Below are 20,571 nucleotides of genomic sequence, written 5' to 3' on the forward strand. Positions count from 1 at the left end.
TTAAAAATGTAATTAAATATCCTAAGGTTATGCAAATGGTAAAACAAGTTTTTACATAATATAAAACATGTATATACTGTACATAAGTGAAACAGTAGTAATAAAAACATTTCACTGATCAAGTGATTGGTCAGATGCCGAGTTGGGTGGGTCACTGGTGTGGCTTAATAACTCTATTAAAATTTGAAAGCAATTATGATAAATTGATATTTTTAACTATATCTGAAAACAGTTTCTAAACAAATGAACCACATAATGCTTGTATGATAAAATATTTCAGGTTACTGATACTCTATAAATGTGTGCGGAGTTAAAAAAATATGATTTAGACTAAAGACTAAAGTTACGTACCTGTACTTACATTTAATTTAAAATTATTTTTATTTCTATTTTTGATTGTCAGTACTGTTTTAAATTTTAATAAGGTAATATAATAAACATAATAGTTATATTGTTGCTTTGCTCTGTTTATCTAAAATATACGTTTGTTGATCCTCTTAAAAACGATACTTACAGATATATTTTATTAAACTGAATATTATACATTTCATATACTCTTTGTGATTTTTTGCAAATGTAAAAATAATTTTTTTCAAGCATCATGCTTTTTATTTAACGACCAATAAACTGATAAAGCACTTTCGTGATATCTAAAAACGTATTAGTATAGTGTTATTCGATAGTAAAAACAATATTGTAAATCTCATGTATTTCTTGCTAAAGCGACATTCATACCAAATAAACATTTTACAATAATTTGATCGAACGTTTGTCAAACATCCAAAATATTCAATTAATATGTTTATTTGGTATAAACATGTTCCCAAATAATTTTGTTCATCTATGTCCCCAACAAAATTGTTTGCTCATTTTTTGATCATAATGGCATACATTTTTTGCGAAGCAAAACTATTATATTTCATTCAAATAACTGTTTATTTAATATGTATTATTTTTTAATTTAAGGTGTACACTTGGGAAACGGGGTTAATATTTTAAATTGCTCCCTTTCTTGAAGTTTGTTTATAACCACCACTAGTAATACATTAAATTAATATTTATAAATTATATAAAAAATAAATACAAATAAACAGTAATTAATAGTCTAACAAATCATTTGTGATTAAATTCAAAACGAAATGCTCTCCACTATAAGTTTTTCGGCGTTGTAGTAGTTGTCTTATCCACCATCGTCTCTTAACTCTATATTTATTATTTAGTAATTATGAATACTTATGAACACAGCTCCTACATATACAAATTGCTCTAGAGACACCATAATCATTATTGTAGATTAATAAATCGAGCAAACATATAGGTGAACAAATAAAATGTTTATTATTTTGATAAACTGTTCAACAAACATTAGGCAAACATTTGACGAACATTGGGTAAACGTTCGACAAATAATGTTTCTTCCAATGTTTTTTGGTGTGGACACAAGTTAAGAATCATAAAATATAGTTACAATAAGGTTCATAATTGGTGATCTTTAGGAAAATAAAGAAATAAACTATATTGTTATTGTAAGGTTCTTCGTATGTGGCAGAGATATTTTATTAGATTTAAGATTGTTTTTATTTAATAATCTAAGAAATAATTTACGAATTATGACTAACAAGAATTTTCATTACTGTTTTAACATCCGCAACATGCAATGAATACAATTTTATTTATTGTTTTAGAAGATTTTTTTTCACAAAAAAGAAAATGTTTTATTTACTTTGTGTAATACAGATCAATAACTGTATAATATCCTTGAGTGTGTTTTTTTTATTATCGATTCTCTATATATTTGCATTTATTGATTCTATAAAACAAAGCGTATTATTGACCAATTAACCATTCGTGTTGGGTTTCAATTCATTCGTATACAATACATACTTATATATTCAATTTTCCTAAGCCCTAAAGTTAAAACTATAAACGTGCTGTGTGATAGGTTCGTAGGATTATAATTATTTATAATGTACATTTTTACCCGGCATTAATTATTGCAAGTTTATTTATCATAAACACAAGCCCAAAATTGCGCTATTTTTCCTTTTTTGATCTAACTAATAACACCACGATTGCATAAAAAATTTGCAACACGATTGCGTCTCGATCCCTTTTTACCTAATAAAATCACAACACCAACTGCTCACCAAATTATATGTGTATATACTATATATAATAATTCATGTACAATATAAAATAATGTATACAATACATACTTTCTATAATTTGCATATACATGCGCTCAAACTATTAATTCACAAAATGCACTTTTTCAAAATGGAAATGAAAAGTTGATTGAGCTAATGATATTTATAGTAATAATATTAACTAATGACTATCAGTATAGAAAAAAAAAGCAATTTTTAATAAAAAAAATGTTGACTCTTGACCATGTCAGTATATACATTTAGCATACATGTAATTAAGAAAAAAACGATTTTTAACCAAGCTAACGATGATAATTTGTTGACAGTCCTAAGCCTGCAATAATTGCGAAGGAAAATTGTGAATTAATAGGTAATATGTTTGTAATATGTATATGAAAATTATATGTAGAAAGTATGTACGAGTATTGTATACATTGTTTTATGTTGTACATAAATTATTATACATAGTACATATTATTATTTGGTGTGCAATGGTGTTGCGATTTTATTAGGTAAAAAGGGATCGAGGCGCAATTGTGTTGCAAATTTTTTGTGCAATCGTAGTGTAATTAGTCGGGTCAAAAAAGGAAAAATTACGCAATCGTGTTGCAGCCCGTTTTATAATATCTAGGGCAAATATTTTTATCGGGGCCTTTTGAAAAAAAAAAATGTTTAGAAAAACAAATTTAAAAAATTGCATTTCCGTGCAATATACATGCATTAATATTATACGCAATAATATACACATTAATATTTATGTTATTCAAAACATATAATATTATACAAATTTCATACAACATAATAATAACGTAATTATTTCTATATTTTAAGTAACGTAAATTCTTCAATGATTTCGGCGGCTACTTAATGTTTTTAAATCATTTATAGCTTGAGAAACAACAGCATATAGATGAAATTATGTAGAGGATCATTTCGAACTACGTAATGATATACCTTTCTAATATTTTGTTATACTCTTTTGTTTTCGACACTTTTTTAACTTCAACTGGAGTTAGCTTAACGATAAAATTCATCACGTATTTACGGATCTATTTGTATTTAATCTTTCAATTAATTATTGAATTTAAATGTTTGTAATCAATTTTGCACTTTAGTTTTGGTTTGAAATATTTTTCCTTAACTGAATTCGATTGTATTTATATTATGTAAATAATGTTTATATGTATCAAAGATTATTTAATTGGAAAATGTTATGATTTGTTTGATTTTAGTTTTATCTTGTTTGTGATCGTAGCATAGTTTTACTCTTGACAACATAGAACATAAATCATTATAGTCACTGGGGTATTATATTTTTAAATTTCATAAATATTCCATTTTTTAATATCTAAAGATTTATTTACTTTAAAAATACATTTTGTATTTTTTATTGATTTATTTGGAACGTTCCTAAAGATTAAATGTTATATTTATTTTTTGTGTCGAGGAAAAATAAACTATAGTTCTATAAAAATTTTATAATATATAAAAAAATACATTTATATAGATATGCATAATAATCGTATTCTATCCGAGTATTAAACATTATCCAATTGCCAAAAATCCAAAATTGTTTTTTTTTGTGATGTGATTTAATAATACTGTTGTTTTTTAATTTTTTTTTTTAATGAAATCCATTATTCCGGTTATCGAGTTAAAATAAAAAATCACCAATTTTATATTTAATATTTCATCGTTGAAATTTTAGGAGTTATAAATTGCCGATTTTTTCAAATTAAGTCATTATGATTAAGTATAGGAAAATTGTATAGCTATTATGTAAGAGCTCGAGTATAGGAAAAATGCTTTGTTTATTCAAAGTGTTCTTCTTGAATATAAAATATTGAAGAGCATTTTCTGTTGATAAGTAATTCTGAATACTAAAAAAATTATGTTGTACTTTATATTAAACGAAGAAATAAATAAAATATTTGAGTGGCAGGTTTTTTTTTTTTTTTTATTAACAAAGTGAATGTTTTTTTGCGATCAATATCAAAATAATTATTAAATCTGGTGGAGGTTTTTTTTTAAAAATTGTTTATGATTTGCATCGAATTGTCATTGCAATATGACCTTAAGTTCGCCCAAGCGTCTGAAAGGCAAATATAATAAATCGGTGAAGGTTCAACAACGGTTGTTGATCAACAAATAAATTATATAATTTTGATTTTTATAATTATGTTTTTTAATTTAACGAGAAAAAAGGTATAGTAACAATTATTATTATGCTGGTACATAAAACAATATCTTGTTATTGTTATTATTATCATTATTATTATTATTATTGTTGTAATTTTATGCTGCATTCATTTTTAATTTTCAATTGAATGTAACTACTGTATGTGTATAATTCACCACAATTGTACAAGATCGGAATAGATAGGAGTGAGGGAGGCGTGTTCACGAGATAAATCCTCGAGAATAAAGTCTCTTGTATTATTGCTACAGTTCATTGTGACAGATTAATTTGGTAACGGTCAAGTTTTGAAAATTAAAAATAAAATGTATTTATTGAGTTTATGAGCTGCAGTTATGTTATTATGCTAGGCACGGGAAGGGGTCAGAATGGATAAGAAAACCAATGTTTTCCTTTTGTCATTATCTGCAGACGTGCGTGTATACAATGTATTACGGCCGCGATAACTTTAATCTCTCTCGATCCTTTTGCAGCCTGAACGACAAACGGTACCAAAAATGATATAAACGTCATTGGGATTCGCCAACATTGACTTGTATTTGAAGAATTAACGTTTTAATTGTATACTCAAACCTGGGGTTGTATTAATAAAATAATAAAGAATATAATATATAACGTCCATATGTTTCTATACGAGTGATGAGGAATGTAAACGGTTTTCACGTATCAGATATATTAAAAAATATAGAAATGAAACTAGTTGGTTAGAAACTAAAATATGTATTTCCTTGATTGAAAACAATGTTTTCGTATTTGTGTATAACATATTATAATGAGTATAATATATCATATTTATTTATATTATAAATAAATAAACAAATAGTTTATAAATAGAAATAAATTAATAAATAAAAACTCATCTCGGAGTATTGTTATATTTATAGAGTACGACCGATTTTAAATTAAAAATTCTTCATCGGGTGTATACAAAGTTAATAAAATTGTGATTCTATTTTTTCATATTCAGTCTAGATGATACATTTTTTAATTCAAAACCGGTCGTATTTTACAAATATAATAATTTTCCGGAGTAAGCTTTTATTTATTTATTTCTATATATAAACTATTTGTTTTTTTGTATATTAATTTATGAATTTTAATAATTTATTAATTTTTAATTTTAATTAATTTCTCTTATTATTTTATTATATATTATTATAAAAATTTTCATTTAAAAGTTATCTTCAGTATGTTTCGATATTTAAGGACAGTCTTTAATCGGATAAGAATATAATATAAAGTCGATTTTGATTGTTACGACATTTTTTGTCAATTTTTTAGTCATTAAACGCATCGAATAATATTACATTTTATAATCAAATGAATAGTTTAAATATATATTAAAATGTAGGTACTCGGGTCAATGGTTCTTTAACTAGTTAAACAACGGATTGCTTTCACGGATAAAACGAGTTATATTTATTTTAGTTATAATAAAATAAAGTAAATAATGTTTACGTAGTTTAGGTAAATCACATTATTATGATTATTCGTAGATCGAAATGAAAAAAATAAAAATAAAATAATAATAATCAAATTTCATGGGAACATTATTATTGTGATTTTGTTTTCCAATTAAACTTAATACTTTGCACATGTAATTAATATACAGCTGGCTTTTGCGTAGAAGAGAGTGGAATCGCACATATCCACGTACGAGCCTTAATAGTGTGTTAAATCGTACACGCAGCCATATACAGGGTCTTTCGAATTCAAGAGGCTTCTGCAAATTAAATATTTAAACTAGAGAGAGAAAATAAGTTTCTGAATTGTATTAATATTATGTGTGAATACATTACATATTTTTCCATTCGGTTGAAAAAAAAAGAAGATTCGTTATTTGCGTATAATACACGAGAGAACCCGTGTTAGCAAGCCACAATTGACGAGAACTATGTTTTAACGATGTGAACACTCATATTTATTCCGTACGGTCGTGTCTTCGAAATCGCGTTGCAGTGTAATATTCGTTAGATATGCGATAATTGTACAATACATTGGCACAAACAGGGTGGCCAACGGAAATATATACCCTAGCGATACTTCCTAAGACAATGAAGGTAATTGTGTTTTTTTCATATACAATTCACAGAAACGAAGACTGCAATACAATCATTAGGTAATATTCTTATTTTAATTAAATATTAGTGGTTCGCTGAACAATTTAAAATAATACTTGACGTTTTATTTAAATATTTTCAAATTGTTTGAAGATAACCATTGCATTGTGTTATTCTTCTGAACGTCGATGTTTCAACATTTTTAACTATCGTTAGAAAAAAAAAATTATAATTCGTTAGTTATTCCAACGGAATTCCTAGGGAATTTATTGATAACCACTCGTTGAGATTGCCGCGACGAAAATCATGCTTACACATACATAGGCGTTTGGAGACCTGTATTTCAAAGGGTGCCTACAATAATTTTGGGCACTATCTTAACAAAATTAATAGGTATATTTTATAAATTATTATGTATAAATAAATGAATAAATACAACTTTAATTTTTTATTTAATATTGTACTATATTAGTTCCAACGAATATATTTTCCTTGATTCTCGTATATTTTTCTCAGATAGTTTCTATTATTTATGATTTGTACTCTTGTAGTTAAGTGTAGCTACTATATTATTATGATAAGATTTTGAACATTTAGAAATTTTAGTTTTATTTTTTCTATTACAAAACATCATTTAATTTTTATCAAATATTTTAGAATAAATTACATTTAATTTGAACATTTTCAATTAAATTACGGACATCTTACTCTTAGAATTAAATTGTAGAGCCCTATTTACAACACTTCGGAGGTTGCCCGGGCACATCCAGCAATCCCCGTGCGCACATCTATAGGTGTACATAATGTACACTTATGAAGATCTGCGAATAGATTATGTGTTTTTTCTTCTCTCGAAGTCATAAAGCTCTTTGCGTCCAAAACGTCATAGACGTCGTATTGTAAATATTACAGTTTGCCGTTTTTCACTCGTATTGATAAACGCCAATTATTATTTTCGTTTTCCACCGTAGGTCAAGTTCGTACAGATAGTCATGTGTATTTACGCATGTAACGTTTCGCTTAGGTACCCACCGTTTTTGGATACAATTCGGGAAGTAATATTAAGCTAATGATAATAATAATTATTATAAAAGTTGTTCATCAAATAACGAGTTTGTTTCGAGGGTTTGGGTACAATGATTATATTTGAGGTTAAAAATAATGTTATTGTTACAATAATTTATCGATTGTAAATTTCAACGCCAATGTTTAATAATTATCATAGACGTTCATATGTGTGTACATGCTTCTTCGATATTAATTGTGTAATTTTATTATAATACACATACACTCTCATACACTATAACATGTGTGCGGGACACATTTACATAGTGCAAAACAACGTTCGAAGTGCACATAGACGCGCACATAGGGTGAACACATGGGAGGCTCTAAAGCCAAAGTAATGTACATTTTGTATTGCACACGTGAAGGACTTCGATCTCCATAATTTACCGTGGTTTGTTTTCGAATTGCACGTATAAATACACTTTTAAATTAATAATTTCAGTATAATAATGTTGTTGTTAAAAAATACTTATAATCATGAGTGTATCTAAAAATGTTTTTCGGGGGACTTCAATATTTTTCCTACCACGTATTTTAAATGTATTTATTTCACAAGATGAAAATTACGGTAGTAATTAATAGTATAGGATTGTTAAACTCATGAAAAATAAGTGCGAATTATTTACTGGGTACCATAGCTATACGATTCCAACAATGTTTTATAATCATAACAATAATAATAATAATACTTATCATTATATACTCGTATATTATAATATTTTCCGCATACCAATGGATAACCGATACGACTTTTTAATAAAAAGTTTTTGTCATCCAATTTGTAACAACTTATTATTATTTACTCATGATATATTTGAACTTAATTTTTCCGCAAGTCACTGCACTATCCATGTATTAGATATCTGTATGCTAAGCTTACTCCAATATAATATTTCCATCGCGAAAAAGCGTTATGTAACTAATAGAGATTCTGAGTATGGATGATAAATCGGTAACTAAGCGTAGGAATTATTACGTCTACGCATTTAGCTGATTATATTGTGAAACATGATAACTCCGCACAATCAATCTTACAGCGGTCACGTTCTTGTAATATATGTACTTACAACATTAGTGGTGCTGATGAAGGAGGGGTTACACGTATAATGTTGTTATATATATAATTACTTTTAATAATTTTATAAAATGTTGACTAAATTTTTTGTTTTTAAACAAGTTCTATTCGGAATTGCTTTTAGATCGCATCAAATAATAAAATTGACTGATTATGCAGTGCTGAGTGTCCTTATTTTAATTAATTCCTCATCGCCTGCATATTAAAGTGGCAAGCTCTATCATGATGGGATTCAGGGAAGGATTGAGTGGGCTACAGCTTAGGGGCCCCTACCATTTTATGATATTAAAATTAGGATACACAATGCATTTCGCCTCTGAACCCTATTAGGTATAGAACATAAATTTAAAATCATAATTTTTCACGGAACTACTCGTATGTTGTACACGATCAGTGGCATTGAAGTTATTTTTAACAATTCGTTGGTTGAAAATAAAATATCCAACCAGGACGCCTATTTCCTCTCTGGAAAAATCTTTAGTATAATTAACAACAACGTGGTTACAATATAATGCGTAACACTTCCAATTGTTGTATGAACACAAGTTTCGGCGTGATCCCGATACTATTGCGATCATAAAATTTTAAATAAATGAAGATGAGTAGTAGATTTTAGAAAAAAAATAAAGCATATTCTAAACATTGAAGAGTGCAGGTGCAGTCACTTAATTATAGCGTAATATTCAAAACTCATCATTAGTCGCGTGGGCTTGCACCCGCGATATGTGCCGTTAATTTTGATTACATTTTTTTGACGAAAGTGTAATTTTTTTTGAAAATTATATGTTCTTCGGTAAAAACTCTGCTTATGGCTATCACAACATACAACTTTGCCTCCAGTTTTTCCTATTCAAAAGCGAAGTATAAATAGTAATTGATTTCTACGAGTGCGGACGAAATTACGATCTTGTATATACGTGTGCGATTACACACAGCAGTTGTAATTTTGTGTAGGTATAATAAGTATACTAAAAGTTTGCATTACAATATAATTTATTATGAAAAACCTCAGAAACAATTCCTAATAATGAAAAAAGAACGCTAGTTGAAGGACCCGGCAGATTTTAAAATCCACTCCATGATGATTATTGCTTATATGTTCGGGGCATTAGAAATGGTAACGAGTGTAAACAAATTTAAAAATATAAACTGCGTTCACGTAATTACTTATACGAATTGTACCTAGCTTGTATTTCTTACGTAGTTTTTCTGCTAAAAATATTCTACATCATCATCACGTGTTGATGATAATTGTTGTATGACTTTATTGGACGCATAAATAACCGAATCAGTTGCGTAAACGCGACTCCGAATATCTTTATAGCGCAACATAATGTACAGGGTTTTAATAACTTTTTCTTTCAAGATCTAGTTGATAAATGATTTTTATGAAGAGACAATAGTTATTACATTTTTCCTAAAATAAAAATTAAAAGCATTCAAGAATATATCCATGCCAGGCCGGTCCATCGATAGTCATAGGGAAGGGATGGAAGGCAGAAGAAATTTGCGTTAAAATGATGCGGATTTCTAAATACATCCAGGTGAAACCTACCGTATATTTTTATAAGTGTATTTTCAAAAACAAATTTCAATTACATAAGAATGAATTCACAGTTAGGATACAGTTTGTGTAGACAATAAAATCTAAAAATATTAAGTAAACAAAATTAAAAGTATAAAACATTATTCAAAAATAAAATACTAAAATAAACTAAAAAGTAGTAAATTATATTAACCAGATAAAGTATTTGACGGATTGAGTAAATTAGTGTTAAAGAAAAATCAATGTTCAATTAATTTAGTTATGGACATTGGAATATTTTCCTGGTCATATAATATACATATATTTTGAATGAATGGATAAAGAATAGAATAATCTGATTTGTTTCTTGAATATATTCAGGTTATTTTAAAATTAAATCGTTCATTTAAGGAGTCAGAAGAACAGTCAGAATTATATTCTGTAATTGTGTGAACGAAAATGTACAGTTTAAAATATTAAATATTTTCTACCGATTCGTCATTTAGCCATAGACCAAGATATAGATAAATATGTGTAGTGCTAACGGGGTATAAAGTGTGTTTGTTTGGTTTGTCCGCGTACATATAGATACAACAGAGTGATGGGCAAGATGAGCGGTTCGGTGGTGATCAACGTGAAGCGGCCGATATACCAGTTAGATGACCTGAACGAGGCGTACGCCAACGGGGACGCGGACGTGGTGGTGACGACGAAGCGAAAGAAAGTAGCCAAGCTCAAGTGGTCAGACGCCAAGTCCGTGGTCCCGGCCATCGACTGGCTGTTCACCAACTACAAGTGGTCCGAGGACTTCTTCAAGGACTTTGTGGCCGGCTTCACGGTGGCCGTGCTGAACATACCGCAGGGCATGGCGTACGCGATGTTGGGCAACGTGGAACCGACCGTGGGACTGTACATGGCCATACTGCCGGTGATTGTGTACAGCCTACTGGGCACGTCTAAGCACGTGTCGATGGGCTCGTTTTCGGTAGTGTGCCTGATGTCCGGCAAGGTGGTCAATACGTACGCCAACGGTAACTTCAATCTGCATCACGATGGGCACGCCGAGCCGACCACTACTACCACCGCGATCTACTCGCCGATCGAGGTGGCCACGGCTGTCACGCTCATGGTCGGTCTTATACAGATACTCATGTACGTGTTCCGGCTGGGTGTGGTGTGCACTATATTGTCCGAGACGCTGGTCAGCGGCTTCACGGCTGGCGCCGGCGTGCATGTGGTCACGTCGCAGATGAAGGAGCTGTTGGGCATCCAGATCGGCCGGCATAGCGGCATGTTCCAGGTGGTGCTCACATTCTCCGAGATCGTCAACCATATCTGCAACGTGAACCTGGCCACCGTGCTGGTGTCATGCACCACCATCTCGCTACTGCTTTCCTACAACCTGTACCTGAAGGCGATAATCAACAAACGGTCAATCATACCCATACCCATTGAGTTGATCACCATCGTCATCGGCACCACTATGTTCCAGTTTACCACTTTCTCCAAAGACTATAACATCAAACTGGTAAGTGTGACACGACATTACTTGGCTTCAGAAAAGCGACATAGTGTAGAACTACCTAACTATTATAATATTACATCTTTATATTATTATTAATGGCTCGTTCGGGGCTATTTAGGCCTATTGTCGCTTTCACTATCTCCTTCCAGATTTCCTATGAGCTGTCAGTTATTCTTCATTCAGCACTCCTTATATTCAGAGGTCTTCCTTAACTCGATCCTCCTATCGTTGTCTAGACCTTCCCCTGATTGACTTTTATTAGGTTTCCATTTCGTCGATATGAGTTGGCACTCTGCTTTCCGAATATATCAAATATTACACCATATCCACATGCGTTACGTGTTATACTGAGTGATGTGATGAATAAAGTTCACGCAAGGGAGTGGGTATATTTTGGCTCATGTGTTTATGAACATATTTTATTTAAATAGTTGAATAAATGAGTTAAATGCATGCATTGAAAAATTATATATTATGCATATTGATATTTTTTAATTATTTTATGCACAAATATAAAAATTAAATACATTGAACGAATATATAATTTTACATTATATACATATATATTATGTGGTAGTGGGCGGATTATTATTTAAATGCTTCACATAGGGTTCGAAAAATGATTGTCACCCCACTGAAAACGGTGATCACATCACGAACGAACTATAAAAACACAAATACTCTATTCGAATTGGCGATGGAATATAAAGCCGTCTTTTTCTCATCTTTAATTCGAATTTGACAGATTTGTATTCGGATTTACTGAAATCACTGGCTTACAATGAAAACATTTCATTAGGTTACATACATAATGGTAAAATGGTCAGGGTCGGGGTTGTTGTTGCATCATCGTGTAAGAACTTTGTAAACTATCGAAGTGTATAGAACCATTGGACCCGAGACAAAATCTATCCGAGATAGATCCCGGATAAGTCGGAAACTCGTCCAAATGGAAAATTATTTTTTGTCCTGTCACTAATATCATGTCGTCGATGTTCAACCGCATAAACCGGAAACATTATTTTAAACGAAATATGTCTTGGAGGTCCATTCTGCTTTGGTTAGTTTTCATTGCGTAAGGGTAGAGACAAATATAATTTGTTCTTATCATGTTTCGATGGAAATATATTTTATTCAAATTGCAGTGAGTAACACGATTATGTATTGTATATATTTTTTCTTTGGAGATTTATATTTACTTGAATTCGTTACGATACGACATGTAAACGAAATATGTACGATTGATTTTTCCTGAAAACCCACTCTGGATATTCTCTCGTTAATATGTCGTACTTGCTGTACGATTCATGTTCGTGTTGTAAACGATTTTGACTCTTGGTATGGAATGTCAGGAAATATTTCGTTATCAAATCATTTATATTGTTTAATTGGCTGTTGATTTCGATTACTACACAATTAGAGCGACACAGGGGAAACAGAATATGTCTTCATCGTGTAGATATTCAACCATCACAAAATTTAGAAATACTGATATTACTTTGTGTCAGTGCGGGGGGAAAATGAATATGCTTGCCCCAGGTGCTCATATGTTTATGAAGAATAAAAAAAGTCATGAAAAAACTCCGCACTTCCACTTACGTAAAGAAGTTGCATTTTTATTGACGTCGGTCGTCAAATTTCCTAGATCATTCACTGCTCTTTGTTGTGCAACATTGTACTTATCCAAATAGTATATTGTACTTCATGTATGAAATACCTAATTTCAAATTAATCAAAATCGTCTTATGGAAATAATGCTGTTTTTGTTTTACATTCATGATGAGAAGTACGTACAATTTAATCAAGTTATCAAAGTTATTATTGTTTAAACGAATGTATATTTTCAATTGTTTTCAATAATAATTATTATAAAAAAAAAGAAAAGAAAGTTAAAGTATTACATTAGATATTATTATTGAAATGAGTTATTCATCATGTGTTATTTAGTTGTATTGAATATTACACGCAAATATTATAAAATATTTGTTTGGAATAAAAAATATTGCAGTTCATCCAACATACCTAATAAAATAATCTCAAAAAGTAATTGACACCGCAAAATCTTCTATTTCCTTATATTTATTTTTAATATTTTAATAACGTTTGATGTTATTAAATTATTCGCCGAAAACTAGTGATCTTGCACTTGAATACAGCTTTAGAACACTCACGTCCTATTGAGTAAAACCAATTAATTTGCAGCGAGAATATGTAAGTATTCGGGATAGTAATTGATAATACAAATATAGTACAAGTACAAAATTATTAAGACGTTAAGCAACCGCATTCTGTCATAACAGTATTTCGGCGAGGTCATTATTGAATTTAAAACGAAGTATAAAATAAATAATTAATAAGTTATTAAAATATTGTTATTTTTATTGATAGATATACATGTTTTATGCCACAAACTATATTATTTTTATTTTTACGACGTCTTGTGAGATTAACCATCGGATTTACTATTATTCTCTAGAATAGATAAAGCGTAATTTTTTAACTCCAATCGTTCCTTGATCGATTTGAATTTTTTTTTAAATTTATTTTTATATAATTTGAAGTTATCCACATAATAGTGTAAACAAAAAAAAAAAAACAAAGATTTTTAAGGTTTTACTTTTTATTAAATCCAATTTTTTCTTCGCCTAAAACATCAATAATTATAAAATATATTATGACTGGCTTTACTGATGCGATATTGGTTGACATATTGCATTTCCGTTTTGGAAATTAAATCATATTGTCATTAAAAATAAAAAAAATGCCTACGTTGAAAGTTTAATTTTTTTTCTCCAACAACCTTGCATCATAATGACTTCAGTTGATTATATGGAATTACTAAAAAACACCATCGCTTAAAAATAATATTTGGACAAACGCCAAAGCCAACCAAAGTTTTGAATAAACGTTCACGGGATTTGGGTATAATTCGAGAGCGCGGAAACACAAGAGTGTGAAAAGTAGTGGAAAAAACCAGGATTAGACTTTTACATGGACATTTAAACCAAGGAGAGATATTTCATAACCGAGCAAAAGAATAATACAGGAAAATAATGTCCGGAACATGAAAAAACGGTAAAAAAGAGATAGGAGGATAATATACAAGATTATTAAAAAACGGAAAAGTTATTACCGATATTTTTATGGTTTTCATTTTCATATATTATTAATTTCCCAGTAGTAACTTTTCTATTAAATATTTTCTTTGTACTATTCTGTGTAATATTATTGTTAAAATTGATTTTCCTGATTTTAATAATACATCGGTTGTTCTATTTCAAAATACCTTTTCTGTATGTATAATTTCTGGAAATTGTTTTTATACTCCAATGGTCCGATCCGATTCGGATTCTTGTCCGGCACTTAATATTTAAAAAATAACGATAATAACAATAATAATTTATTAACACCGTCATGCGTTTCATTGATGTTTTTCAGATAGGTGAGATCGACAGGGGCCTGCCGGATTTCAAGCCGCCGCCGGTGAACCTGCTGATGAACGTGATCAGCGAGAGCGTAATAATCGCGATCGTCGCGTACTCGGTGACCATGTCGATGGCGCTTCTGTTCTCGGAGAAGCTCAAGTACTCGATCGACACGAACCAAGAGCTGTTGGCCCAAGGCATCGGTAACGTGTTCGGCTCTTTCTTCTCGTGTCTGCCGTTCTCAGCCTCGCTGTCGCGCAGTGCCACGCAGTACTCGGTAGGCGGCAAGACGCAGATGGCCAGCATCGTGTCGGCCGGCCTGCTGGTGGCCGTCGTACTGTGGATCGGCCACTTGTTCCAGCCGCTGCCTCGGTGCGTGTTGGCCAGCATCACCATCGTCGCGCTCAAGGACATACTGCTGCAGGTACGTGACGTGGTGCACGTGTGGCGGACGTCCAAGACGGACGCGATCATTTGGATCACGACGTACGCGACCGTGGTGCTGGTCGAGATCGATGTGGGCCTCCTGGCCGGCGTCGTGGTGTCGCTGTTCTTCGTGTTCAGCCGCGGCATCGGCACCGGTGTATCCGTGCTCGGCCGCATACCGGACACGGACCTGTACGTGGACGCGAAACGGTATCAGCGCGCGATCGAGGTGCCAGGCGTGCGGATCGTCCACTACTCCGGCAGCCTAAACGTGACCAACCGGCACGTGTTCAAGGAGAAGGTGTACAAAGTGCTGGCCCGGTACGACGGCGAGCTGGCACCCATTACCATATCGATAAACAACGGCAAGGAGACGGTGGTAAAGACGCGGTGCGTGATATTCGACCTGTCCGGCATGCACTACGTGGACACGTCCGGACTGTCCGTGTTCGCGCAGGTGGTCGACAAGCTGAACGCGGCCGGGCTCACCGTGCACGTGGCTGCGCTGTCCGGCACCATTTACGAGTGCCTGCAGTCACCCGGTTTCGGCTCACTGCACTTCTTCCCATCCGTGCACGACGCGGTCGAGTATTGCAAGGCCCAGGACAACAGCTGCTGTAGCTGATGAACGACCGGTGCGCCGCACGTGCCCGGATCCACACACGCTCCCGCCCGCCAACACCCCGCCCGCCGCCTGTCAACACACAACATTCGTTGCGCTCCGCATCACAGCGCAGGATCACTGCGGCACTTCTTAACACCATTCGTAACCCTCGTAGCCAACGCTTCTCCCGCCATCGATTTTCATCGCACCCCGCCGACCTGTCCGTTCGACCACCGTTTTTTCACCAAGAGTCCTGTCGGTGCTGCCTACCCGCTGCCGTACCGCGGACTCCAAACGCGCGCGCGGTAGAACGTCCCCCGAACGACTACCTTCACCTCGAACTTTCTACCAACTTTCTCGAAAGCAACCGCTCGTCGGTCGCTGTCGCCACTGCTGTACACGCGGACGGTGCTCAACGACTCTCCTCACTCATCCCTCTGTCTAATACTCGTTCAAAAACAATTTGTACCGGCGCGACGTCACGTGTCGACCGAACGCGCAAATCAAGAGTTCCTATGTACAAAACGAAGATAGTACGTGTGTAAACGTACGTTCGACCCGTGACTGTTCGGGCCGTTTGTATGACGTTCACTTGTGGATTTCCGTGCGCTGTGTAATAATGAGACACATGTGCGTTGAATGTACAGTCATATCAAACCAAAGTGTTGTATTCTCGTGCAATATTAACAACAACAACATCAGCAGTAGCGACGATGACAATGGCAGTGTATCATTATTTTAACGTATTTTGCCGTCGTTCCACACTGCGAAAACGTTATTACGCTTCGTCGATTCGGTCGGTATAATATTTTGTACACAGTAATTTTATATGAATATTTAGAACGATGATCTCCAGAGAAAATCCGACGTGTCGCCACGTGTCACTCGATTTTCGACATTGTTATTGTTGTATTATAATTATTATTATTAATATTATTACTACCATTCGTCGGCCAGACAAACAAATACAATATATTTATATATATATATATATATATATATATATATATATGTAAATATAAATAGGGTAGATGGAAAATATATTAAAGTAAACAGTGAACAGTCAGTAAAAATGTACTAACTTTTGAATTATAATTTTCGCTGTAATCGAAACGTTATCGTCTCCTCCGTTATAATTGAGTCGTTCAATGTTCGCGTTACGTAATCGTGCCGCGTTCGCTCCAATCCGATTGTATTATTGCATAGCGTTCTGCTGGTTTTTTTCTTTCCCCTGTCATCGCCAAGTTATACGAGAAAACAGTTCGCAGCCAAATCCTCCGACCCGAACTCGGACAAATGTCACCACGAATTATTGTTGTAACAATTTTCATTCTTCTTATTTTTCTTCCGAATTTCCGCTTCGAGAGGTATTCATTTAATGCGAGGTATTAAAAGTTTTGTTTCCTGCCGCAGCGCGTCGGTGTTCGCGGTATTATTTTCAAAATACACATGTAAAACTTTTTCCTGTATGCCCATGAAAAAAATCCAAGTGTCCAATGAATATAATTCAAGCAGCACCCATGATTATCGTATTTTTATTTTTATTTCCTGTTCTTATCATTTATTCAACATTTATTTATTTATTTTTATCGTAGCTATAGTTGAATTTTTACCGCTAACGTTTTTATTTTTATTATTGTTGTTTTTACTGAAGTGTTGTCGGTATTTTCTAAAACCGTCATGACCGTCCTGCTGCTTCAAAGGTAATATTCCGATCTCGGCATATCACGAGCTTTGTACGATTCCATACGTGTTATTTTTCCGAGTTGGTGTTGCGAAATTTAATTTATAAAAACGGCCTATCAACACGCGAAGACGTACCCTGCGTGTCTACATGTCTGTAACAGCGTAATACTTGTATGCACTGTAAGTTGATTCAATATCAATAAACGGTGTGCTCTTATTCATGAATAATGATTACAAAATTAATTATTATTATTTGGTTATTGTTGACTGATGCGACAACTTTAAATTGGAAATCGATAAGTTTTTTTTGTTGGAAGGAGTCTTACGCATAGTTAGTATAGCGAAAGCGTTATCAGTATAGTAATAAATGTAAACATACCAATCGGCCGCGATGGCTAGGGGATTAACGGATTTCTTTGACATCGATTTAATATTTATCATCGTTTTTTCTTTCAACTAGATAAAAAGTTTATTTATTTATGTTAAAATTATCAAACAACAAAAAACACTTAATATTATACTATTGTGTCAATTACGTTGTAAATATTTTGTTAAACTTTTTTTCTTTTTTTTTTATAGTCTTAAAAATACGAGTAATACGTTGCAATTAATTTTTAATACTGTTTCGGGTATAACGTACACATGGTCATTATTTTGATATGATCATTATTTGAAATGTGATTATGACCTTTTTATTAACAAATTAATCATATTTCTAATTTCGATAAATTAATTAAGAAACATTTTAAGAACTGTTAGTTCATACAAAATATGCATAACTATAATAAGTTATTGATTGTTACTTTTCTCCACTTTTTTTTTTTTTTTTTTTTTGATTTGTTTAGCAACAGTTTCCTTAATCTATTGTTTCTCACACTAAATTCATCGCATTACGTAATGAGTCTTTACTCGACGACGAGTGTCACAAATTCAGTTTCACGAAAATTGTGTTTTGAACTTTTATACGGCCACTTTGGGGCGAGCGAAGGATAGAAAATATTTCGATCATCGCAATTCGCGAAAAATAGCCGAGAGTTTTCTATCGGTTATTCTTAAGAAAATAAAACAAAATTAGTGAATCAATATTTTTTCCTTTGTTATGGGTTAATGATTTATTTATAACAGAATTTATTACATTATCCTAGTTAATTTAATCATTCCATTGTGATTTATATATATATATATATATATATATATATGTATATTTTATTATTTTTATCGTATATTTTATGAATGTTAAATTTTATAACTATATATAGTAAATATATTTATTTATATTTGTAGGCGTAAATATTATGTTTTTATATTGCTTTTCGTTTTAACAGGGTTAACAATTATATGTGATGTATTGTTTTATTATAATGTTTTTTAACTTTGTAATTTGGATGATTGGCACTTTTGTACTGTACGTAATATTATTATTGTAGTATAATAAAAGGTTTATTATTATTCGATAGGTTCGTGTGTTAACAATTAATAATTGAAATTAAAGTTTTCTATCTGATGACAGAAGATGAAGCACATAAGTGACTATAACATAGGTAGTATCGTCAATAGTTACCTGGTCAAGCCGAATTCGAGCATTTATTATTGTTTTAGGCACCATATGCGCCGGCACCGATATTTACAATATTCTCGTTCGGTATTAAAACGTTTAAAAATATTCTTTGTTGAACTGTATCGCTGTACGTGATACCGGAACGGGTAACCATGAAGTCTGTGTTAAAGTTATTAATTTTTCCTAGTCTATAGATCAAAATTATTATTTATATTTTTATTGTTATAATTAGTGATTATAATTTATACCAAGTCTAATCCAATTTAGCATATTGTACTTATGTCATGTTTCTCCACCGTTATTTGATTGGATGAACTTGTACTGTTGTTTTTATTTAAGTACCAAAATAAAATTTTTAATAAATATATGCGTATATATTTATTGATGTTGAAGTTGTGCATTGTAGTTACCTATATTTTCTATCAATGGCTAATCGATAATATATTGTCAAATATTAAGCAAATTAAACCACGTGTAGGTAATCTGTAAGGACTTTGTGAACCTCATATGTTTACTCAATTAAATAGACTCAAATTTTAAAGTTTAACGAATTGTTAACCTATACGAATTTTACACAATAATAACAAAAAAATAAAATAAAAAAACGTTTAAAAATATTATAGTTCATTTCATTACTCGTATTATCATTTATTTATTTACGGATAAGAACCTAGTTACATAAGATAAATAATATAGTACATAATATATAAATATAATGCAGATAACAATTAATTATTTTTAACGAAAAATAATTACATACATCAATTATTATAAATAAAGTAAAAAATAAATTATACATACCTACATGTTGAAAAAATAACGGAAATAAAATTAGATTTAAAAAATCAATTAATTCACCATTAACTATGATCATCATATTTATAGGAGAGAATTTTGCATAATTAGATTTATAAGTATTCAGATAGAATGTATCTTGTGATTCATGACCTAGTTCTAAGTAGAGGAACAAAAAAAATTAAATAAACTTAATAGCTCAGGACAAAAAAATAATCCATTTAGTAGTTTTACTTACATTTAGTAGTTATATATTTTAGATAACTAATTTTCCTTCTGTTTGGATATTAAATGTGTTTAACAGTGGTTGATAGAGGAACCAGGTAAACACAGGATTTTAAATGTAAAAAACAAGTTACGAAGAAAGCGATTTTGAATGATTTCAATGCATTTGGTTATGTAAGGAGACCAAACAACTAAATTATATTTAAGCATAGATCAAATTAAAGAAACAAATAGAATTATTAATGGTTTTTTGAT

The 20,571-nt window shown here is 31.7% G+C and overlaps 1 protein-coding gene across 6 annotated transcripts in view; it reads left to right on the plus strand.

Annotated features, from left to right (window-relative positions):
- The window catches only part of LOC112684343 (solute carrier family 26 member 10-like), a 63,110-nt gene extending 46,090 nt beyond the window's left edge, over positions 1–17,020 (plus strand). For all 6 annotated transcript variants that reach the window (XM_025555810.1, XM_025555811.1, XM_025555812.1 and 3 more), the window contains 2 exons: positions 10,661–11,600; positions 15,036–17,020. In XM_025555810.1, the coding sequence (XP_025411595.1) occupies positions 10,661–11,600; positions 15,036–16,073 (1,978 nt within the window). In that variant the 3' untranslated portion in view covers positions 16,074–17,020. The remainder of the gene's footprint in view (positions 1–10,660; positions 11,601–15,035) is intronic.
- Positions 17,021–20,571: the final 3,551 nt, after the last annotated feature.

The sequence above is a fragment of the Sipha flava genome, unplaced genomic scaffold (assembly GCF_003268045.1).
Source record: "Sipha flava isolate LNK unplaced genomic scaffold, YSA_version1 249_pilon_pilon, whole genome shotgun sequence".
NCBI lineage: Eukaryota > Metazoa > Arthropoda > Insecta > Hemiptera > Aphididae > Sipha > Sipha flava.